This window comes from Mustela putorius, unplaced genomic scaffold, assembly GCF_011764305.1.
Source record: "Mustela putorius furo isolate JIRA1106 unplaced genomic scaffold, ASM1176430v1.1 tig00000095_pilon_pilon_pilon, whole genome shotgun sequence".
NCBI classification, from domain to species: domain Eukaryota; kingdom Metazoa; phylum Chordata; class Mammalia; order Carnivora; family Mustelidae; genus Mustela; species Mustela putorius.
The window spans coordinates 19,663,472-19,688,331 of NW_025421280.1; the positions used below are offsets into that span (position 1 = coordinate 19,663,472).

Consider the following 24,860-nt stretch of genomic DNA (forward strand, 5'->3'; position numbering starts at 1 on the left):
AGTTGGTTTAAGCATCCAACTCTTTTTTGGCTCAGGTCATAATCTCATGGTTGTGAGATTGAGCCCTGTGTCAGGCTACACAGTTGGCGTGGAGTCAGCCTGAGATCTTTTTCCCGCTCCCTCTCCCACCCCAACTCCTTCCTCCCAACCCCCTGTCTCCTCACAGGTGCGTGTTCTCTCTCTTTAAAGTAAATAAAATATTTAAAAAAAATTTTTTTATGAAATAGGATAATATTGTGTGATTTAAGTTGAAAAATTAAAAGAGCTTATAAGAACATTCAAAAACATTCTTCTATTTCGTTTTCAGGGATAAATATGTTGGAACCTTAAATTTTAAACTGTGTGATTCTATGAATTTAGAATTTTTTAAAACATTAAGTTATAGTGTTGGATAATGGCAGTTACCGAATACTACCTATAAACTTGTACAACGTGCTGTTGTGTATTTCATAAATCTTGTTAAAATCAAATTCTTTCTGCTTCAACTATAACAAACCAGTGCTTTACAGCTGTGTCTTTAGCCTTGCATCTGACAGAGCTGTTCATTTGATTAACAGATTGTCAGTGTCCTTCCTTGTTTCTCATTTCCTGGATACTTTCTCTTATTTATCATGCCCCGGTTTTTGTCTTCCAGCAATATCCAGACTATTATGCAATAATTAAGGAGCCTATAGATCTCAAGACCATTGCTCAGAGGATACAGGTACGAAGATAACCACATGTAACCATATGTGTTTTAGGGCAGTTCAGCCTGAGATCTTTTGTAGAGGCTTTTAGGAAACAGAAGCGATGTCTTTCTAAGGGGTTATTAACAATATAATAAACAAGTGGAGTGGTAAAACTGATTATAGCTTTGGAGGAGGTAGCATAGTGTCCCTTTTGCATTTTATCTCTAGGGAGGAAAGCAGAATTTTCACTGGCGTTGTAAATCTTGCTCTTAGGACAAAAATTAAAAAGCACTGGCCATAGACGTTTTTAGTTGTGAAAGTCCCATTAGCAATAAAGCTTTGTTGTTTATTCTTATCTGCTTCCAAATAGTTTTAGGATGTCTCAGAGTAAGTTACCCTCAGTATATGTTAGAGGGTAAGGTCAGTGAAAACAGAGGCCTTGTTCTCTTTGAGTGCCTTCCTCCCCGTAGCCCCAGCAGTTGCAGCAGCCAACACTTGGCATTGCCAGGTGCCCGCTCTGTTCTCACTGCTTTGTATGTATTAACTGTTAATTCTGATAGCCACTCCCTGAGGTAGATACCGTTATTATTCCTGTTTTACAGATGAGAAAAACCGAAGCACCGAGCTGGTAAGTCACTGGCCCAAGTCAGCAGCTAGTAAGGAGAAGAGTTGGGATTTGAATCCAGACATTCTGACTCCCGAGTCTGTGCTCTTAACCTCTGCACTGTTACTGCCTCTCCACAGAGTAGGTGCTCAATAGATGTTTATTGAGTTGAATGAATGACAAAATTTAAAACTTGGCGATTAGAGGTTAAGGAAGGTATAGGGAGAAAGAGCTATATTTTACCAGAAATCCAGTTTTTAGAGTTGGACCGACATGGGTTGTCTTCCTAGCTCTGCTCCTTACTAGCTATATCGCTTCGGTCAGGCGACTTGCCTGCTTCCTCTGCTATATGCTGGGTGACCAGTTCGCAGACTCGGAGGGGGCAGGAGTAATGGATGAAGCATTACTCATTACAGAGCACCTATAGGATGTGGCCTTGGTTAGTGTGAGTTAGGGTTACTCCCAGAGTAAGGAGGGTTTGGGGCTCCCAGTAGATAAAGGAAAGAGGAAAATTTAATGTGTCACATTGTCTCATTAAGAAACGAGACTGAAGGCAAGTGGTTTGCCAGGAGGGAGAAACTTCCTTGGCTTTAAATTTGTAGGAGAGCAGTGAACAGTGACAGTGTAGTAATTACTGGTACCATAATACAGTTTCACAGAATGTTAAAATACAGATTCTCTAATGTATCACCTGGTTTTTAAGGTAGATCCCTAGCTGCTATTGCTAATGACTTAGTCTCCTAGAACCTAAATCCCTGGGGTTTCTAACATCTACCTTGGGGGAAGATGTTTTTGTGATACTACAGTTCAGATCAGATCTGTATATACACCCCTACCCCAGCCCCAGCCTTCTCTCTGAGACCTCTTTCCTTATCTTGTCTGTTCTTCCTTCCACAAGCTCCATAGAAGGACCTTCTGCCATCACCCTAAGCAAGATCTTGTCCTCTTCTGTCCAAATTATTGTAGTAGTCTCTCCTGCCTCTCTGATGAAGGGCTCTCTGGTCCTTTCTGCATGTTGCTTCCTGACCCTAGCATTCTTTCTATTTTATTCTTCCTTTCTGTTCCACAGCCCAGAGCCTTGTCACTTGTTTTCTAGTGCCTCCGCTAGCAAATCACAGTTTCTTTTAACAGTACAACAGAAACCAGCTCTGAATAACTCCAGCAGAAGGGGAATCCGTGGAAAGAGTACCAGATAGCTCATACAATTGTTCAGAAGGCAGGCAGGAGAACGAGCTGTAGGGAAGTAGGCTGAACTCAGGGACATCATGGCACAGCTGAGGTCATGCATAGTCTTTTTGTGGTGATATTGCCATTCCCAGTGCCATTTGCCACTGTGGATCCTGGATGTCCACTGCTCCCCTCTGCTTTATTGCCCTTTGCGGGAGTTAGGAATGCATTTTCTCTATTCTCTTGCCCTCACTTTAGTCTCTCAAGACTCCCTCGAGCACGGATTACCTCCCCTTGCCCTGGCTGCCAGGCTGCTAGCAGTGCTGTTATCCACTTACTTGTACCCTCTGTTGTGGAAAGTAGGTTCTTCCCTACTACCTGTACTAGGACTTTTTCCAAATATGGAGGGTCCTCAGGGTGGCTGGCTGGTTCTGTCAGCGGAACATGCAACTCTTGATCCTGGGGTTGTGAGTTCGAGCCCCACCTTGGGTGTAGAGATTATTTAAAAATAAAATCTTTAAGAAAAATAAAGATAAACAGAGTGTGCTCAGTTGTTGGATATCCTCACTTGGCAAATCACCAGCTACTCACCTTTGCCTGGCTGTCTGGATTTTGCCTCATTTGTCCTTACTATACAGCCTTTGCTTATGGTTCTTCCTTCCTCCACCCTCTACTCCACTTAATTTGGTTTTCTTAGTCTCTTTAGAATGTGTCTGTTCGTTTCTGTGTCCTTGTTAACCCTGTATAACTTCTGCTTAGAGTGTCTTCCTCCTTCCTTTTCTTTGAAAATTGAAGGCAGTTCTCAGTTTCCTGGATTATTTGGGATCGAGTGAGCTTTAAGATATGGCAGCTCTAACACAGAGCCTAGTACATAGTAGGTACTCAAAGAGTTTAACCTCTGTGCTAGACTATTTTATCTCAAGTGGTCTGTAAAACTAGAGGGGTTTTACTTCACACCCTTAATTCACCTTTACTTTACAATCCTTAATGGATTAGTATTCGTGAAGCACTTAGAACAGTGCTTGACACTGTGTTTGCTGAATTAAAAACTTTTACATTATTTGATCTTTTAAAAATTGTAAGTTTTTGTGAAACTAACATAGCTCTGATTGTTATGTATCTCAAAAACTTGTGTGTAAATGGACAGTTGTAGTTTATAGAAGAGAAAATGACTTTTTATATATTGTTCATATGTGTGTATTCCAATAAAGTCTTTGAATATGGTGAGAATTTAAAAATATGTGGAGTTCTTTTTTTCTTAAAGGTCTTGCTGATTAACTTTCAGTTAAGAGGAACTGCTATATTTTGTTGTTTACTCTAGAATGGAAGCTACAAGAGTATTCATGCAATGGCCAAAGATATAGATCTCCTAGCAAAAAATGCCAAAACTTACAATGAGCCTGGTTCTCAAGTGTTCAAGGTTAGTTTTTCGCTGTTGTTGTTTTCATTGGTAAGAGTAGACACCTTAATTTAGAGCCAGCAATTTTTATGCAACAACTTTATTGAGGTGAAATTCACATCATACCATACATTTCACTCAAAGTGTATGATTTAATGGTTTTTACTGTATTCTGAGTTGTGCAGCCATGACCACATTCAGTGAACAGTCACTCCATTTGCCCCTAGTCTCCCCATTTTAGGAGCACTGGCTTACTTTCTGTCTCTGTGAATTTACCTCTTTTGAACTTTTCATGTAAATGGAATCACACAGATGTGGTCCTTTATGACTGGCATCTTGCACTGAGCATGATGCTATTAATACATTCATGTTGCAGCATGTATCACTTCTTCGTTCTTTCCATTGCTAAGTAATACTTCGTTACATTTGTATACTATGTTTTAGTTACCCACTTATCAATTGCTAGACATTTGGGTTGTTTCCACTTTATAGCTATTATAAAGAATGCTGCTGTGAACATTCATGTTTAAGTTTTTATGTGGACATAGTATTTTCATTTTGGGGGTATGTACCTAGGAATGAAATTGCTGGTCCACGTGGTAACTATATATTTAACTTCTTGGTGAACCACCAAATTGTTTTCCAAACCAGCTATACCATTTCACATTTGCACTAGAAATCTGCAAGTATAATTTCTTCACATTCTCAATAACATTTATTTTCCATTTTTGTTTTTATGATAGCCATCCTTGTTGGTATGAAGTAGTATCTCATTGTGTTTTGAATATTATTTCCCTGATGATTAGTGATGTTGAACATCTTTTTGTGTGTCTATCAGCCATTCACATACCTTCTTTGAAAAACTTTTTAATCAGATCCTTACCCCATTTTTTAATTGGGTTACCTGTTTTTTTATTGTTGAATTGTTAGATTTTTTAATATAATCTTAGACATTAAAGTAGGTGTATGATTTACAAATATTTTCTCCCATTCTGTGGATTGTTTTCACTTTCATGATAATGTCCTTTGACAAAGTTTTTAATTTGGTTAAGTCCAGTTTGTCTGCCTTTTTTTTTTTTTTTTTAACTTTTTTTTATTAACATATAATATATTATTAGCCCCAGGGATATAGGTCTGTGAATCACGAGGTTTACACACTTCACAGCACTCACCATAGCACATACCCTCCCCAATGTCCATAACCCCACCACCCTCTCCCTACCCCCTTCACCCCAGCAACCCTCAGTTTGTTTTGTGAGATTAAGAGTCTCTTACGGTTTAAGAAAGCATTAATCCAAGGCCATAATGGTTGACACCTGTGTTTTCATCTAAGAATTTTATACTTTCAGCCCTTAAATCTAAATGTATCCATTTTGGATTTATTTTTGTATACTTGAATTAGGTGTGAGGTAGGAATTTAGATTCATTCTTCCACACGGAATGCTTATTTGTCCCAGCACCTTCTATTCAAAAGACTGTTCTTTCCCCCACTGAATTGCATTGGCACCCTGTTGAAAATCAGTTGACTTAAGGTGTATGGGTTTGTTTCTGTAATCTCAGTTCTGTTCCATTCATTTATATGTCTGTCTTAATGTAAGATAGAAGGTTTGGTTTTGATCTACTTTTTAGTGAAATATTGATTTAGTCTCTCCTTTAAACTTCATAAATATAAAAACCAATTTCTGCAGTGCAACACACATTGTGAAATGTCCCTTTCATTGCTTTGCAGTTCTCTCCTACAAATTTTACAGTTCTGTAACACAGTTGCTTATAGACATTTTTTGTATTAGTGATAAGTCATTGGGAATTTAGCAGAGGATTTTCAGAAAACCTTTGGGGAGTCAAATCATTTAGACTTTTGGGCACCTGGGTGGCTCAGTGGGTTAGGCCTCTGCCTTCAGCTCAGGTCATAATCTCAGGATCCTGGGATCAAGCACCATATTGGGCTCTCTGCTAGGTGGGGAGCCTGCTTCCCCCTGTCTCTCTGTCTGCCTCTCTGTCTACTTGTGATCTCTTTCTGTCAGATAAATAAATAGTCTTCAAAAAAATCATTTAGACTTTCAGAATGCTGCCTCAAATAGAGTTGCTTTTGGTAGTTAACCTATCTTCAGCTTTTAATCAATATTCATCTTTTAAGAAACTTTTAGTAAAAATCAGAAATGAGCTATGAAGTTCTTGTATTCTTAGTCCTTGATAGGACATTAATAGTAGAATACTAATAGTTTGTTGATGCAGTTAAGATTGTACATTTTGGTCTGATTATTTTCCGTAAAATAAATTTTAGAGAGAGGTGAAACTAGATTTGATATATTAATATGCTATTGATTTAAGCAAGTATATTCATCCTAAATTTGTGTGCATAGCCTTTAATCTTAGAAGTGTATCTTTGTATCAGTTTTTAAGTCAGTGGACACAGATAGAGTTCATTGAATTTTCACCCATTTTTCCTTGTTCACTGTTAGATCTTTGTGCATTACTTGACTAATTATGAAAGAGCTGGGAGGCTTTTTAACTTATGTATAATTGTGATGATGTTCTCAAAGATGGAAAGGTTAGAGGATGCAGCTTTATGGATAGTAAATGGATGCCTACTCCAAATGGAAGAGTGCCATAGAAAGTGTCCAGTGCATGACTGATGGCATTTTAGACTGCCCCTGTTTTCCTAAACCAAGTAATTTTATCTTGACAGGATGCAAATTCTATTAAAAAAATATTTTATATGAAAAAGGCAGAAATTGAACATCATGAAATGGCTAAGTCAAGCCTTCGAATAAGGTATGTTTTTAAAATGTCTATACTCGGGGCATCTGGGTGGCTCAGTCAGTTAATTAAGTATCTGCCTTTGGCTTGGGTCATGATCCTGGGGTCCTGGGATCAACCACCACATCAGGCCCCTTGCTCAGCACGGAGCCCTCTTCTCCCTCTGCTCCTCTCCTGCTCGTGCTTTCTCTCTCTTTCAAATAAATTAAATCTTAAAAAATAATAATAATGAAATAAAATGTCTAAATCCGTGTGCCTTTTTTATTTACCAAATTTTCTAGCTAGTGGAATCAATGCAGTGGAAAACAAGAAGTATATTGCATTTGAAAAGTATAATTACAGTTGATAATGTGATTCTGAAGAGAATAGATATAGCTCTTCCTCAACCCTTCCATTGCAGCTGAAAGGCTTTATTTAAAAACAGTTTGGGGGCACCTAGGTGGCTCAGTAGGTGAAGCATCTGCCTTCAGCTCAGGTCATGAACCCAGGGTCCTGGGATCAAGTCCCATGTTGGGCTCCCTGCTCAGCGGGAAGTCTGCTTCTCCCTCTGCCTGCCACTCTGCTCTGCTCTCTCTCTGACAAATAAATAAAATCTTAAAAAAAATTTTTTTTTTGTAAAACAAACAATTTTTGAGGTTAAATACTATTATCTACTCATTGCTATATAGGTACATATTCATATTTAAATGTGACATACTACATATTAATGTATATTATATATGGCAAGCATCTATATAATATCATGGTATTTTTATGTTATATTTAATGGTATATATTTATATCGGCAGCAAGAGCATTTAGCCAGATGTCAGGAGATTAGAGTCTCATCCTGCCTCTTTCTTGTGCAAGGACTAGGTCTTTGAACAAGTCTTACTTCTGGGATTCCATTGCCTCTTTCAAGAAATGGAAGCTGAGGTGGCTGCTTTCAAAGTTTTCTTCTGTCCCTGACATTTCCTTCATTACCAGATCCTTGGTCACTGCAGGGACCATAAGCACTCCAGGACCAGCCCTCATCTATTCTCTTAGGCAGAGTACTGCGATTTTGGAGCAAAGTGTTCTGTACAGTAATGGCTCAAATATTTGAGCATTTCTACTTAGAAACAAAACAACAAAAAAAATGCTTGCTTCCCTTTTTTGTTTACCTAGCATTCTGATTCCAGCTGTCAGTTTTCTGAGGTTATTTATTTATTTATTTATTTATTTATTTATTTTTAATCTTATCTCTGGATAGGACTCCATCAAATTTGGCTGCAGCCAGGCTGACAGGTCCTTCTCACAGTAAAGGCAGCCTTGGTGAAGAGAGAAATCCCACTAGCAAGTATTACCGGTGAGAGAGTGAGTGTGTTTAGTCTGAGAACTGACCTTGTTTATGAGGCTAGGCTTACTAGTGTTTGCCTGATGGCTATCAGGAAGTAATTCTTTGGGGTATAATTGGGTTATTATGACAATTGTTATCAAATAACCCTTATTTAAAAGGTTGAGGTGCTATATAGTCCGCCTGACCTGCCTGACTTCTGGAAAATGATTAAGCAGAAGTTGTCAGGGAGTGTTTAATATTTCCAGTAAAATAAATTGTGGAAAAATACTAAAAGATTCTGTATTCGAAGTAGAATTTGTGTTCATTGTAGGATTTGAACATCTTGGAAGAAAATTAACCAGTAAAGATGAATGAATCTTTATTTTTTGTAAAATAAGGAGTAGTGCTGCATTTAAGTAACACAATTGGAAGTAGCCTTCTTTAGGCTTTCTACACCACTCCCTCTCTTTTCAGAGAAAAAATTGGTCTTGGCTAAGATTGCTTATGGGGACTGTTAAAAGTACAAGGATAAATTGAGCACACAGTTGAATAGAAATTGTTTTTCTTTGATGTGAATGTTTTCTTAACAGTTCCTGTTTCTTCTAAAGTAACCAAATTATTATAACCTCTTTCCCTGTCTTCTGATTACTTGTTTTTCTTTGTAGTAATAAAAGAACAGTCCAAGGGGGTCGTTTGTCAGCAATTACCATGGCACTTCAGTATGGCTCAGAAAGTGAAGAGGATGCTGCTTTAGCTGGTGGGTATTAGGTCATGACCAGTTAATGCCTTCTCAGTGGATCTTCTAGTGAAGGAAAGTTACAGTAACTTTGGTCTGGCTGGGAGTTTGTCAGTTTTTGGAGTACATGCTGTTTTGTTGTGTTTTGACTGCACTCTTTCGTTGGCCAACTTATCAAAACCTTATTTAGTGTTATATCTTGTATCTAAGTAAATAAATACTTCTATAAGAACAATTGATTTACTAGCCTTAGCAGATCCTGGTTTCAAGCGTATAATGATAAATAGTGAGTGAGTACTAGTGACGCCATTGAGAAACCCGAGGGAGATATTCCTACCATCTTAGATTTCCAGGTCACTGGCTTATATTTTCAGTAGGCTATAATTTCTTCCTGGCTAGAGCTTCTGGTTTAAAGATAATGTTTAAAAAAAAAAAAAAAAAAAAGATAGATGTAAATTACAATCAGAGCACCATAGTCAGTTGTCATTTAAACAAGTTCAACACAGGACATTGGACAATAAAATCCATGTAAAAGTACACTATCTGTTAAATAGCAAAGAACAGCTGTAGAGGTATGTTTGATTTCATTGTCTCTGTCTGAAGTATGCTGTAATGTTCTTTATTTTACTACAGACAATTTTTATATATACAGATAAAATTTATTTCATGAAATTACTCTGGCCTATTGTCAGATTTCATCATCAAGTATGAGAACAGATTTTTCCACCTGTGTCTTATTTTCTACTAAATCTTGCATAGAAGGTTTAAAATTACTATTAGAGTATAGATGTAATTTTTTGACACTCATCTCAGAATTTCTTTTCAACTTAAGTCGTGTTATCAGAAATTGAAGGAAAATTTGTTTTTATTAGCTTTGTTTTTCACTGGTTATAAAAGTGACACACATGTTATGTTTAGGTTTCCTTCTAACATTTGGTTACTTCATTAACCTTATAAGTAGCATAACAAATTGAAGGAAACCCCACCTAAAAAGCATTTATTGTTTGTTTTTTTTTTTTTTCTAATAAAGTACTAGCGTTCTTCTTTAGTAACCTTAGCTATTAGAGTACTTGCCAGTCAGCTCTGTATGTAGTAGATCTTTCAGGCTGCTCTGCATAGCTGTTTACCCTTGATTTAGCCAAGATTCTAATCTATTTAGTTTCTACTTCCTGCTGCTGGAAACAACTTAGGGGTAAGATACAGTTAAAATAGCAAAGAAGGGATAACTGATGATCTTGGAGGGACAAGAGCCCATGGAGAGAAGACATAAGAATTCAGAACCCCCTCCCCCAAAATTCAGAAAGCGTGGCCTGTGTTCTGGAGGTGATTTGTTTTAGAGACCAACTACTTTATGTAGCCTGGGGCGGGGCCACAGGGCGGGTAGAGAAGCACGCCCACTTGTAGTCACTCTAAGAACAGAAATGGGGTGAGGGATAGAATCAGAAAAACAGATCAACCTTTCAGTTCTCCTCCGCAAAAACAAAATAAGAAAAGAAGGCAAAAAGAAACAGAGAAAATGGGACAAGTGGAAAGTATAAAGTTGAGAGAGACAACTCCAAAAATTGTATCAGAAATCACATCAGTGTTAATGACCCAAATTTGCCAATTATAACAGTTTTAGATTAGATTTTTTTTTTAAATCCGGTTGTATGCTGATTGCAAGAGACACATCTGAAATGTCAAAATACAGGAAAGTTTAATGTAAAAGGATGGAAAAAGATACATAGGGCAAATAATAACCAAAGGATAGTTACATTGACTTCTGATAGAATGAACTTTTAAACAGAAAGCATTACCAAGGGTAGAAAGGAGTCACCTCATAGTGACAAAAGGTTTATTTCAGTAGGAAAATAAATTACAAAACTCAAAATACATAAAACAACCAGATAGAAGGTGGCAGAGAAAGTGAAAACATTGCCCTAGAGTGGGAGTTCACTGCTTTCCATTGCTAGATAAGCAGCCAGAAAACCAGTGAAGACGATTATTTGAATACACAGCGCTTATTTCTCACCAATGTGTTTATTTCCTGTTTCCTGCAAAAACTAATTACTATAAGCTTGGTTTGGTGGCTTAAAACAACACGAATGTATTCTCTTTGATTCTGGAGGTCGGCAGTCTAAAGTCAAGTTATTGGCAGGCAAGTGTTCCTCTGGAGGCTCTAGGTGATATACCATTCCCTCTCCTTTTCTAATTTCTAGAAGCTACCTGTATACCTTGGCTAATGGCTCCTTCCTCTCTATTCAAAATGTAGCACTCCCAGTCTCTATCTGTCATCTCGTCTCCTTTCTCCTTTGACCTTGCCTGCCTCTTATAAGGACCCTTGCAATGACATTTAGTGCTCAGAGTTTAATCCAGGATAATTTCCCACATTCAGGATCCTTAACTTCCAATCATATCTGCAAAGTCTCTTTTGTCATATAAGGTAATAGTCACAGTTTTGTGGATTAAGACTTGGATATATTGGGGGGTACTATTCAGCTGACACAAGATGGATATAAACAGGCAAGTATTCCTCTGATTCTTGTGGAATAATCACAGATATTAATCATATACTTAGCCATGAAACAAATTTCAACCAATTTAAAAGTTGGGTATTATTTCTGACCATAATACAGCTGTGGTAAACACCTAATCTTTAGAAGGTAAAAGTTAAAAACCCAAACACTGAGGAAATACAAAAGTCTCCAGATGCTTGGGTTTTTCTTTTTAAAAAGGAAAAATTATAATAGGAATTTAATTACCTGAGATTGAACAATAGCAATAATGAGAACAGTATATATCAAAACAGTGGGGACAAAGCTAAAGCTGTACTTTGGAGAGCAGGTTAGGTCTGAATGTGTCTGTCTAAACAGACAGCTGAAAGTCAATGAACTAGGGACTCCTGGGTGGCTCAGTGGGCTAAGCATCTGCCGTCAACTCAGGTCCTGGGATTGAGCCCCACATGAGGCTCTCTGCTCTTCAGCGACTCTGCTTCTCCTTCTCCCTCTGATCTCTCTCACTCTCACTCTCAATTAAAAAAGAAAAGTGAACTAATAAACATCTAACATAAGTAAATAATAAGAGGATAAAAGCAGAGACATTAGAAGAAAAGGTAAGAAAGCTAAGAGCAGAAATGAATTTGTTAGAAAGGAAACCTGTGGTAGAAAAAAACAATAAAGTCAGAGTTTTTCTGTTAAAACTATTAATAAAATAGTTTTAACATCTGTAGTGAGACTGTCAAGACTGTCACATCTGTAGTGAGACTGTCAAGAAAGAAACAGAAAGGGGTGCCTGGGTGGCTCTGTTGTTAAACATCTGCCTTCGGCTCAGGTCATGATCCCAGGGTCCTGGGATTGAGCCCCACATCAGGCTCCCTGCTCAGCCAGAAGCCTGCTTCTCCCTCTCCCACTCCCCCTGCTTGTGTTCCCTCTCTAGCTGTGTCTCTCTCTGTCAAATAAATACATAAAATGTTTAAAAAAAAAAAAGCACATTTAAAGAGAGAAACTCTTTTGTAACTTTTAAAAAACAGTATAATGTTTTCTGTGTAACACTTTATTCTGTTTCTGTGTAACATTTCTCTAAGTAAATATGCAATTATATTAAGCGCTACTGACAGCATCTTTAATGACAGCTGGCAACTATTCTTTTAAAATAAGTATTCTCAAACATATAAATCTTACTTTGGAAGGTTGTTAAAAGAGCTTTATTTTAAAGCATGGTTCTTTCTTCCCCTTTTTTGTCTTTTTTTTAGCTGCACGTTATGAAGAAGGAGAATCAGAAGCAGAGAGCATTACTTCATTTATGGATGTTTCAAATCCTTTTTATCAGCTTTATGACACAGTTAGGAGTTGTCGGAATAACCAAGGGCAGCTAATAGCTGAACCTTTTTTCCATTTGCCTTCAAAGAAAAAATACCCTGATTATTATCAGCAAATTAAAATGCCTATATCCCTACAGCAGATCAGGTAAGATGCTTTCTACATTACTCGATAGAAATCCATTTTCTTGTGGTTGAGCCTGCACATGTATCTCCTTACTAAAATGGATAAACATATTAAAGGTAAAAATATTTTCACATGTCTAGAGTATATTTTGATTATTACTTCTATATGAAAACTGAGAAATAAATTTGATTAAATACACATTTATACTGTAATAGAGTCAAGGCAAATAAAAACATGATAGGCATTTATTTGTGTGTCAGATTATAGACTATAGAGTCATGCAACTCAGAACTTAAATGTTCATTTTCTTACAACTGAACAAAGCACAAAAATCTTTCTGCTTATACTTTTTATTGATTTTTTAAAAATTATTGGTATTTTAAATACAACAGTTAAACTCTATTTAAATTTTTATCTAAAGTTGAATCCAGAATAAGCACAGACAGCTCTTAGGGAATTCATTAGCTGAAACAGTACCTGAAAGATGGCTCATCTTGGTTTCCTTTTTCTGTTTAAAACAGTCATTGGGGGTTGCCTGGCTGGCTCAGTCAGTAGAGCATGCGACTCTGGATCTCAGGGTCGTGAGTTCAAGCTCCACACTGGACATGCAGCCTACAATCAGTCAATCAATAAAACAAATGTTGGGAATTCAGATAGAATACTGAAACCCCACCGCCTCATCATTAAAAATAATAGGAAATAAGTAATATCATAACTCTCACAGTGCGAGTTGGGTTCTACAGTATACTCAGAGGTGACAAGGTAAAAATATATCTCAACTAGACAAAATTAGAATAGGCTGGTATTTATCAGGACAGATAACTAACCTTTCAAATAATAGCAATTAAAATTCTTTTACTTGCTGGATTCTAGAAAATGAGATTGCGAACAACATAATGTTTCATGGTTTTGTATTTATAACTTCTGTTTTCATCACTTGATCAGTAAAATTTATGGTGTTTTTACTTAATGCAAACTTAGGAGGTTTTGTACCCAAATAGGATACAGGAAGTCAGTTTATTTGATCCTCTTAAAATAACATGGAAATTAAAGCTGCCGTTCATTAAAAAAATAGCTTGGAAATTTGTCTTTTATACTCTTTGCCTTGAAAAAGATAGTGACAGTCTTATAGGTGTTGAGAGATTCCCTTTTAACTCAACAATTTTTTTTTTTAAAGATTTCATTTATTTATTTGACAGATACAGATAGCAAGAGAGAGAACACAAGCGGAGGGAGTGGGAGAGGGAGAAGCAGGCTTCCCACTGAATGGGGATCCTGGTGGCGGACCTCGATCTCAGGAGCCTGGAATCATGACCTGAGCTGAAGGCAGATGCCTGACTACTGAGCCACCCAGGCACCCCATTAACTCAACAGTTTTTGTCTTTTGTTTCTTTTCTCCCTCAGCCTTTTTTTTTTTAGTCTAAATAATGAGTCTAGTGTAAAGGAAGACATATTCTCAGCCAACCCAAACACCTGCCTACAACCTTCTTCCAAGTTAGAATTTTCTTTTTTTTTTTTCTTTTTTTAAAGATTTTATTTACTTATTTGACAGAGAGACTGAGGTCACAAGTAGGCAGAGAGGCAGGCAGAGAGAGAGAGGGAGAGAGAGGGGGAAGCAGGCTCCCTGCTGAGCAGAGAGCCCGATGCGGGACTCTGTCCCAAGAGCCTGAGATCATGACCTGAGCCGAAGGCAGAGGCTTAACCCACTGAGCCACCCAGGCACCCTAAGTTAGAATTTTCTAATAGAAACCTTGCTTGGTTAAGTCAGTAATTCTGCACCTCTCCCCCCTTTTTAACCAACTGAGCCACCCAGACGTCCCTCTCCCCCCTTTTTAAACTTATTTCTTGACAGTTGTCTGGCACACAGGTAGAGGAGTGTGAGGAACAGAAATGACTGAGGCTTAGCTGGTAGCACACTAGAGTTTTGAAGGGTTAGCTCTTAGCGTGACTAATCTACCTCCGTTTCCAAGGACACGTGGCCAGTGGTGCCTGACAGGACCTGGCCTACCTTCCATTGTCTCTGCATCAGAGCAACATGGAAATCTACAGCAGTGCTGCCCAGTAGAACTTTCTATGATGGTGGACATGTTTTCTGTGCCCTGTCCAATATGTTAGCCACTAGTCACATGGGACTATTAAGCACTTGAGATGTGACTGGTACAAGTAAGGAACTAGATTTTAAATTTTACTTCAATTTAAAAAAAGCCCCATGTGGGGGTGGCTAATGTTATTATACGGCACAGTCCTAGGAAGATTTTTTGGTGGAAGGATGATAGTTAAGTGTCATCAAAAGCAACAAAAAGAGGGGCGCCTGGGTGGCACAGTCATTTAAGCATCCAGCTCTTGATTTCAGCTCAGGTCATGATCTCAGGGTCCTGGGATCGAGCCCCACCTCAGGCACCATGCCCAGCAAGGAGTCTGCTTAGGACTCTCTTGTCTCTCTGCCCCTTGCCCCCCAAGCACATATGCTCTCTCGCTCTCTTTCTCTCTCTAAAATAAATAAATCATTTAAAAGGCAACAGAAATGAAAGAGTGGGCAGGAGCTAGACAGTGTGGCCCAAATGCTACCTTCCACTTTGCTGGGGCTTGTCATCCCCATCTTTTATTTCCCTTTGTGCCTATCCTGTCCCCCTCTAATTTTGGTGGACATCAGTCTGATAAATGTCTGTACATTTATTGTAGATTGTCATTTACAAGTTTGACTTCCATGTCTGTTCTTTGTGGGGATTGAGAATAGTCAGCACATTACTCTCAGAGTAATTACTCTCAGAGTTGGCAGGAGTAAGTCTGAGGCTGTAATTTAAATGCTCAGTGCTAGCCACGTAGGCTGGTACTGAGAGCTGAGTTTGTGCGTGGTTGTTTGCTCTACCCCCGAGGTGTTCTCTGACATTCGTGTCTTTCTAAGCAGTACATGTCTTTCTAAGCAGTGTACAAGTACTTCAGTCAAAAGATTTAAAAGTCTATCCTGTGTGCATACAGAGTTAGGGCAAACTGACTCTTCACTTCATGTAAATGTATAAGGGACATGGGGCACTTGGGTGGCTCAGGTGGTTAGGCATCCAACTCTTGATTTCAGCTCAGGTCATGATCTCGGGGTTGTGGGATTAAGCCCTGCATGCCCCCCCCCCCACTCAGCAGGGAGTGTGCTTGAGAGTCTCTTTCTCCCCCACCCCTGCTCTTTTCCCCTGTGTGCATTCCCATGCACACACTCTCTCAAATGAATAAATAAATCTTTTTAAACAAAATGTAGGGATGCCTGAGTGGCACAATCACTTAAGCATTTGACTCTTGGTTTTGGCTCGGGTCATGATCTTAGCATCTTGGGATCATGTCCAGGTCAGGCTCTGTGCTCAGTGCAAAGTTTGCTTGAGAATCGGTCTTGCTCTGCCCCTCCTGTTCATGCTCTGTCTCCCTCTCTCTGAAATAATAAATACATAAATCTTTAAAGTAAAATTTATAAAGGACTTTATGAGAGTTGGTATTAACAACAGCCATAGTGTCTGAAAGATATCAGAATCCTTAAGATTTACGTAAAATAAGTAATGTTGATTTTAAGCCTTGATAATTAGTTGCAGATGTTTGTATTAGAAGAAAAGTAGTCATTGGGCCCTAATGTATCTGCCTCTCACTTGCCATCTTACAACCTTTTAGTTGTACGTATGTATATATATCCCCTTTCATGGTTTGTGAGTACCTTCTCTTTTCATTAACCTTCATGAACTGGAATGGCCTCTTATCAGAAGTGGCTAGATCACCATGGTTCTTCATTAAGGTATCTTAAAACCTCCGTGATTTTTTTTTTCTTCCTGGGGTTTGCATGTTAACCACTAACAGACATTAGTACTTTTGCTAATATATGTGTTCTGTAATTGACCACCTTGGCACGTAGGTCCTCTTATTATTTCTTATGTTTCTGGATTTCCAGGTAGACTGTCCTACTGCCTAAATACAATGGTGCTTTTGTCTCCTTTCTGTCTTGAAGGTAGATGGGCCTCTCATCAGTATCACAAGTAAAGAGGTCAGCTAGTGCGTGTTAGGATTTTTGTACTAAACTTTCAGTAAGGGTATTCCATCATTTTCATAATGGTAAATTGTAGCCCTGTGTTTGTCTTTCACAGAACAAAACTAAAGAACCAAGAATATGAAACTTTAGATCATTTGGAGTGTGATCTGAATTTAATGTTTGAAAATGCCAAACGCTATAATGTTCCCAATTCAGCCATCTACAAGCGAGTTCTGAAATTGCAGCAGGTCATGCAGGTATGATCCCCCGGATTTGCTTAGCTGCAATACGGACAACTGGAATAATTCTACAGACTGGGAGTGTGTGTTTTTAAGATACGTGATTTCTCCCAGCAGTATCACATCATTTGTTTCAATTACAAGTACTGCTGAGTATGTTTTTTTAGAGTTGTCAGGAACATGTAGAGTAGGAGTAATAATTTAGACTGGGCTAGCCTTGTGAGTGGAAGAAGCAGGGATTTGTGCGTGGGAGGTAATTTTAGGGCCTCAGGAAGTTTCCCTCCAGTTGCAGATGGTACTCTATCATGTAGATTTTATTTCTTTGGTTCTAGACTTGCGACTGTTAAGGTAGCAAAATTGGTCCTAGGTAAAGGTAACTAATCATCGTACAGTGTTCAGGAATTTATCAGATCCTTTCTGAGAGCACGTCTTAGTGGGCACGGGAAGTCATGGGTCATCTAGGCATTTTGAAGAAAGGCAGAGATACGAAATACAAATTGTGTCTGTCAGTTTTGAGTAGAATCTTTCTGGAAAAAGAATCCCAGAGCAAGGAAACAACTAAAGAATTTTAGATCCCCTGGAGAATCTTCATTCTGTGTAATTGATCCTGGCCTCAGCGCTGCGCATTTCATGTATTTCCTTTCGGCACTGCGCATGCATTCCCTAAGTCTGCAGCGGTTGGACTTTCAGCTCTTTGGCAGAAGGTCTTTAAAAATGCATGTGTTGAAAGTAGATCTTCTTTCACCTCTAGCATTAAACCTTCTTCTTAGCCACAGCATCGCTGAAGAAGTCCAAGGCACCAAAAACTGTCTTTAGTGGCTTCACCTAAAAATGGCAGGACACTCCTACAATTTGCCTCAGAGCTTTGAACAAGCCAGTGCCCTTGTAGTCTGGTACTTGAGCTAGTGTTGCGTCCTCAATCTGCCAGATCCAGTTTTTAACCTACTTTTCTACAGGTCGTGCAGGCTTTTGTCAGACCAGGTTATTGAAAATGTTTACTGACTCTTTAATTCTGTGCATCTTATAGTGGTTGTATTTCTCTAAGAGAATCTGGTATGTCTAGCTGTTTAATATTCGTACATTCTGGGAGCATTCAGCAGGAGAGCTTGACTCCCAGGGTCTGCTCTGTTTCAGGCAAAGAAGAAGGAGCTTGCTAGGAGGGACGACATTGAGGATGGAGACAGCATGATTTCTTCAGCCACCTCTGATGCTGGTAGTGCCAAAAGAAAAAGGTACATATTCTTCTCATAGATGGAGACATCTATTTTTCTATTATTTTGTTTTTGGTAAGTGCAGAAAAATGTGTCTTTAAGCTGTCAGGTATGAATTTGCTTACAAGCTCTCATTATTTGCTAACAGATCTTCTGTTAGAATCCATTTGGGAATCGTATGATCAACACTGCTGTTGGTACAAGGGCCGGAATGGCTGTAGATCGCAAGGACGAAAGTGACAGCTCCTTACAGGGCTTGGCAAAGCATGCTACTCTGTTGGCTGTCTGGGCCATTTTGCTTTAATGTGGCATTTCAGGAGAGCCACTTGAATCTCATTTAGGTAATTTCTACGTGGTGAACTGCAAAAAAATTCAGTACTATCACTACAGCAAAGTAAATCGTTGATACTCTCAAGTCTTTGGTTTTCCTTATTAATCTGATCTTTATTTGCCATTTTAAGGATGTCAGATTATAAACTACCAAGTCATAACTTCTTGTAGTTGATAAAATGCTAAGCTAGTTGTTTGGTTTTCTCTCTTTCTCATGTTTCTCCGAACTTCCGTCACCCTTCCTTTCTCTCATGGGTTCTGTGGAAGGGCTCTTCACTGTCAGATTCTGAAGCTGGACTCCTATAAAGAATCGTGCAAGAGCGACTCTTTTGTCTACGCCTCCCACACAGAGTTTCTCTGGCTCGATCTTTGTCGAACACCATACTCTCCCTCAGCCTTAACTGTCTCACCATCTTTGTAGCAGCGGTTTCTCCAGGGAGGACACCACAAACAAGAAATAAGCTGATCACTAATAGTGGGGGCAGATCCAGAGTTGAATGAAGAAGTCACTAGTAACATTAAGAGATCCACTGAGAGCAGAGGCTTTTAAAAAGTGGTTTACAAAAGAGAAGCTATCCCATCTTTACCTCTTACAAATAGCTTTTGGGAAAACTTTTTTAGCTTTGGGAGTAACTGCTGTGCTATGCCATGGTAACGAAATTGATTGGTGTACCCTGAGATGTGAGTCTCCTCCATTACTGGCCTATGAATTTCATCCTTCCAAGTTCTTAATTCCTTGTTATACCAGGGACAACGGAGGAAAAATGTGAAACCAGATCAGAAACATCAAGTCAAGGACATCTTTGAGTGTAATTATATAACTACTACAGCATCACCTGTGTTTTCCAGATCAGTCACCCATCAAAGATAAAAACTTCTAAGGCAAAAGAAGGTAATGGAGGCAGAGTGATGGTACAGTTAGTGCCAACACCGAATGGAAAGAGATCTGAAACTAGTTGAGCATTACAACTGTTCTGAGGAAGCGTTAGCCCAGGTCAAATCCTTAATGACCTCTCGGTCTCTGTGGCTTATAGTTGGTGGGACAACCCAAGTAAATCACAGGAAAGTTATTGATCTAAAACCTCCCACAAAAGGAAAATTGAAGCATTACGTTGTTGAATTCATAAAATCCTTCAGATAAAATGTCTCTATAAACAGGTTTCCTAGGAAGTGAAAAACACAAATAAGAGAAGAACAAATTTAAATCATAGCTAAAGCAATAAAAGAACATACCTGGTTTTGAAATACAGGCATGAGTAGACAGAGTAAGAGGTTGAGAGAAGCGAGTCCTACGCTTTGAACTGTGTCAAAGAAAGAAATGTTAACGAGCCTTTTAGGAGGTAGCTCGTTATGTTATGAGGTTTTGCTAATGAGAAATAGACTTTTTGGGAATTCAGGCAAACACAGCTGCCTAGTCAGCTTGTCCAGTGATGTCAGGGCCAGGTTTTCTAAGTACCACTTGACTTCTCAATACTGTGTATAATTCTATCTTTGCCTTATTTTTTTCTAATATCAAAAAGTGTGGAAAAAAATGTATGTTCTCTTCATTCTGGGAGTACAGTCTTCTCCCCCACCCCTTTGCCCAAAAGTCTACCTGCTGTTTTCCTGTTAAAATGTTCCAAGTATTCTTAATATCTTTTATCCTTTGGATTGGATAAGCCTCTTTTTTCTCAACCGTATTTGGTTTATACATGACCCTCCGATGTTGCTTGTTTTGTTTCTCTTTACATGTAATGTTTGTTTCTGCTTTCCCAGGAACACTCTTGACAGTGAGATGTTGGGTCTCAGGAGGCTCTCCAGGTGTGCAGTCCTTTTATATGCATAAACGTATTTTTAAAAGTATAACTTCCGTGGCATGGTCTGTACTGATTAGGTGAAAAGTGAAGTCAGCATGTGAAATAAGTTTATTTGGGTGCCAGTCTGTTTTATGAGTGAAGAAAGCAGTATAGTTGAGAAGTACAGTTGGTAGAATAAATTCGGGATTACTTTGCCTCAGTATGTTCTGAATCCTCGATTTGTTGCTAGCTTTGTCAGCAGCCACAAGCCCTCACCAGTCATTGTGGTTGTGCTTGTGCAACAGAAGGTGGAGGCTGAGAATATGACAGTGTTGCCAGTGTCCAGAGGCTGGCAGATGCTGGTGCCTTTTCAGGGATGTCTCTTACACCAGGGGGGGCTGGTAGAAGGATCAAAACCAATGCTGACAGTCCAAGTGAAGTCAGCCTGGGTTGGCACCTGTGTGTTGGGTTGGGGCTTCTCAAGCATGAATACATTCATCAGTCTCTGATCTTGCCCATGTTTTAGTTCTTTGAAAGCATCCATTCTTTTGCATGTCACTTTTGATTTTTAAATTATGAGTTGCCTTATTACAGTCCTGGTCATCATTGTGTGGTGCTTTTATTTTCACCTTAGCCTTCTGGCGTTCATGGAGTGTCAATTGCTGACAGAACACCAGACTCTGCTGTTACAGGCCATAAAGGAAAATGTTTAAGTGTCACCTCTTTGTGCCAGGAACTTACTTGCCAGGAAGCAAGGCAGGTTGAAAACAAATGAAATTGTGTGGGAGCAATGTCTTAGAATAATTGCACAAGGTACACAGTTACGTAGTTTTATAGAACTACATGCATGACTGCCCAAAGAGCTCTAGGAAGTAGGATTTCCCTATCATGCTTTTCTTTGCAGTTTAGATGTTCTAAAGTTATCTGCATTTTGCTCCCATAGGCAGTCTACTCTACAAAATTACTGTGTTATTATTATCGTCTTCCTAATATTTTCCTTAAGAAAAATGTTCTTAAATCACAAATTTAAGAAAAAGATCATGGGTTATATTTCTCTTACGTCATTCATAATGTGTATGGCACTAACTCTGGGTAGTAGTAGAAATAGAAATCCAGGGCATTTGGAGTAGTAGTATAACCCCAAGCTCTAGAACTTAACTGCCCAAGTTCAAATCCTAGTTATTCTAATTAGCTCTGTGATCTGAGCCTTACTTCAGTTTCTTCATCTGAAAAAAGAGTTGGTAACTGTACCTACTTAAGGTCATCATGAAGACCTGGGTGGTTGTTGTGTTTAAAGCCCTTAGAACTGGGCCTAGATGCAGTTAGTACTCAATAAATGCAACTCTGATTATTTTCTGGAAGTAGTTCCTATTGATGTTAAGGCTTGGGAGATTTCTTTCTTTTTTTTTTTTTTTTTTGTAGTCCATTATTACTAGCCTGGGAAACTAATTAGAAAAGATTTATTATTTATTAAAAGATTTTTATTAAAAGGTTTTACTCCTTGTAGACGTGAAGATGCAGTAAATGTAGCAAACCTTGTAAAGGAGAGAACCTTTGGGTTTATTTAGCTTAACAGCAGACACCACTGAAACTCTAGGACCAGGGAGTTAAATGCTGGGAGACCTGGGAGCCTATGAACAGGGTAGAGGCCCATGGTAAGTGCTGACTTTTGGGAAAGGGAAGGACATCATAAAAGCAGCCTGGTGATTATCAGCTGATTCAAGTCTTAGTTCTGATTGCTCACCTTGTGACCTTGGGTATTTGCTTGACCCCTGTAATCCTCCAGTTTTCCAACTGCAAAGTTGGGATAGTAAGTGTACCTGGTTCTTAGAGCTTGAGGATTAAATGAGGTCACACATACAGTGCTTTACTAGCACAGCCCCTGGCACGCAGAAGAAGTGTTAGCTATAACCATAAATGGGAATTTTGTGTGTATATATGCAAATGTGAATACATATAATTATAAGTGATAGCTTCAGAGGAAATATAATGTTAAGGACGTTTGAGAATATAGTGAGCCACAAAGTATGAGGTTAAAGACTAACACTATGGCATAAAAAAATTAAAGGAAAGATCAGATCCAGAAGGGCTGTGGAGGTTCCTCTAAAACTTGGTGATAAACTGAGAGAAGCAAAAAGTGACAGTGATTGCAGTGGTTCAAGCTGGGTTGGGAATCAGGAGGATGGTGGTAGTGCTGGGCCTGGAAAATCTGATTCAGAACACAGCCTCTTCCAGCTTCTTATCTTTGTGCAAGTTAGAAAAAGCACCCATTTCTCAAGACACTTCCATTTGTTGGAATCACTGTAGTATAATGATTTTGTTAGCACAGAACCCATCATGGCCTATCTTCTGTAAAATTCTAGAACTGCATACTTATTATAACAAAGTCTGTTTTTGAGTTGGTGTCCCCTTTTCAATGTGGCCCGCATAAGTACACGATGATAAACAGCCCTGGTTTTGAACTCCCTTAAGATACATTTTACTGCAGTATGTTTAAGGGTGCTGATTAAAAACAGAAGAATGAGTATGCCAGTTACAAGGTCTGAGATTAATGCATTTTTCCCAAAATGGGAAGGAGTAAACAAACAACTTACAGTTAGTGGTCTGAGAGAGCAGGACAGGGTCTAAGAAGAACCCGAAAAACAAAGTGACATTGCAAACAGTAAACATAAAGTACAATATAGGGGAATATGGTTTCTGTCTTTTTGTAATTTTTTTCTCATTTCAGAAAGTATTTGAAGTTGCTTTCAAAAGTCACAGATATAATAAAGTTCAGCATCCATATTGGAAAAAGATAAAGCAAATACACTAACCACCCAAGCTATTATAGTTATTATAGAAGAGAATGAAATTTAACTCAGTTTTTTCTGATAGATTAAAACTAATGGGCCATTAGTTCTCAGTGTCAGAAACAATATAAGGATCAGGAAAGATGTCAACAAAATAATAAAACTGGGTTTGTTCAGAGAAGGTTGTAAGTGACCCAGACAACAAAAGTTTTGCTTGCCTTTGAGGATGGAAACCAGTTACACATGAGATTACACATGATTGGTAAATAGTGAATGATACAAATGGGGAGAGGATACTATTGGTAATGAAAATCCTAAAACAGTACATTTCAGTTATTAGAGTAGTCTGTTAAATAAATTCAGTCTCTTAAATTCAGATTTCACTTTTTTTTTTTTTTTTAAGATTTTATTTATTTGGGACACCTGGGTGGCTCAGTTGGTTAAGCAGCTGCCTTCGGCTGAGGTCATGATCCCAGCCTCCTGGGATCGAGTCCCACATCGGGCTCCTTGCTCGACAGGGAGCCTGCTTCTCCCTCTGCCTGCCACTTTATCAGCCTGTGCTCACTCTCTCTGTCAAATAAATAAATTTAAAAATCTTCCAAAAAAAAGAGAAAGATTTTATTTATTTATTCATGAGAGACAGAAAGAGAGGGGGGCAGAAGCAAAGGGAGAAGCAGGCTCCCCAAGGAGCAAGGAGTCCAGGGTGGGATTCGATCCCAGGACCCTGGGATCATGACCTGAGCCGAAGGCAGACACAGCCATCTGAGCTACCCAGGCATCTGGATTTTGGTGTTTTTTTTTTTTTTTTTTTTTTTTTTTTTTTTAAGATTATATTTATTTGAGAGCGAGAGCACAAGCAGGGGTAGGGCCAGAGGGAGTAGCAGACTCTCCACTGAGTAGGGAGCCCAATGGAGTAGGGAGTAGGGAGCCCAGGTGCCCGAGATTTCACATTTTGGATATGTCCCATTCAAAGCTGCTTGGTCTCAGAGCTATCCCACTCTCCTTTTATTTTATTGGCATTCTCCCTAAAATTCAGTAAAAAAGCTTTCCCTCCTGTTTAAAAAACTCATAAAAATCTGCCCTAGAGGGGCACTTGGGTGGCTCTGTTGAGTGTCTGCTTTCGGCTCAGGTCATGATCCCAGGGTCCTCGGATCAAGCCCTGCATCAGGCTCCCTGCTCGATGGGAAGGAAGTCTGCTTCTCCTTCTCCCATTCCCTCTGCTTGTGTTCCCTCTCTCACTTTGTCTCTCTCTGTCAAATAAATAAAATCCTAAAAAAAAAACACTGCCCTGGACCCACTCTCAGATTTGTATTTGTAGAGTATTTGTAGCTTCATCTAGAAAAGTCCAGTGATGATTGCGGGTGATATACTGGAACGAGGAAAGGAAGAAAGCTTACCTGGACCAAGAAAGAAACCTTGAATTGTTCTGCATGATATTCCCAGATTGAGGAGCAATTTCGCTTTGAGTTGATTATTGGAGAGAGTTTTTTAAGCTCACAGGTTCAGAATGGAATTTCTGAGTCTTCATTTTGAAGTTTGACCGATACAAGTGAGATCTAAAGAAACCATAACCATCTTTAGTATTTTTTTTTAAGATTTTATGTATTTATTTGGCAAGAGAGAGAGCACAAGGAGAGCAGCAGGCAGAGGGAGAGGGAGAAGCAGGTTCCCCACTGAGCAGGGAGCCACATGTGGGGCTCAATCTCAGGATCCTGGGATCATGATCTGAGCCAAAGGGAGACGCTTAACCGACTGAGCCACCCAGGTGCCCCTTTAGTAGTTTTTGATTTCTGTGATACCAAATTCAGATTCTGAAATTTTTCTTTAGAGGCTCCCTGAAGGTTAATGTCATCTGTATTCTAATTTCTGCCCACATGTGGAGCTCTGTCCCAAGTTCCCCTTCCATTATCCCTTTACTGAGTCCTGGACTGAGAGGGCTATTGCTTTCATACCATTGTG

At 39.0% G+C, this 24,860-nt stretch overlaps 1 protein-coding gene across 16 annotated transcripts in view; it reads left to right on the plus strand.

The window, feature by feature from the left end:
* Positions 1–24,860, plus strand: part of PBRM1 (polybromo 1) — a 127,583-nt gene that overhangs the window by 31,150 nt on the left and 71,573 nt on the right. For 10 of the 16 annotated variants that reach the window (XM_045079085.1, XM_045079097.1, XM_045079102.1 and 7 more), the window contains 9 exons: positions 635–703; positions 3,761–3,859; positions 6,528–6,613; positions 7,830–7,925; positions 8,561–8,652; positions 12,362–12,575; positions 16,673–16,814; positions 17,931–18,028; positions 20,093–20,137. In XM_045079085.1, the coding sequence (XP_044935020.1) occupies positions 635–703; positions 3,761–3,859; positions 6,528–6,613; positions 7,830–7,925; positions 8,561–8,652; positions 12,362–12,575; positions 16,673–16,814; positions 17,931–18,028; positions 20,093–20,137 (941 nt within the window). Of the gene's footprint in view, positions 1–633; positions 704–1,270; positions 1,297–3,760; positions 3,860–6,527; positions 6,614–7,829; positions 7,926–8,560; positions 8,653–12,361; positions 12,576–16,672; positions 16,815–17,930; positions 18,029–20,092; positions 20,138–24,860 lie in introns of those variants that run through there. The other 6 variants (XM_045079089.1, XM_045079092.1, XM_045079109.1 and 3 more) reach the window with 2 other exon arrangements.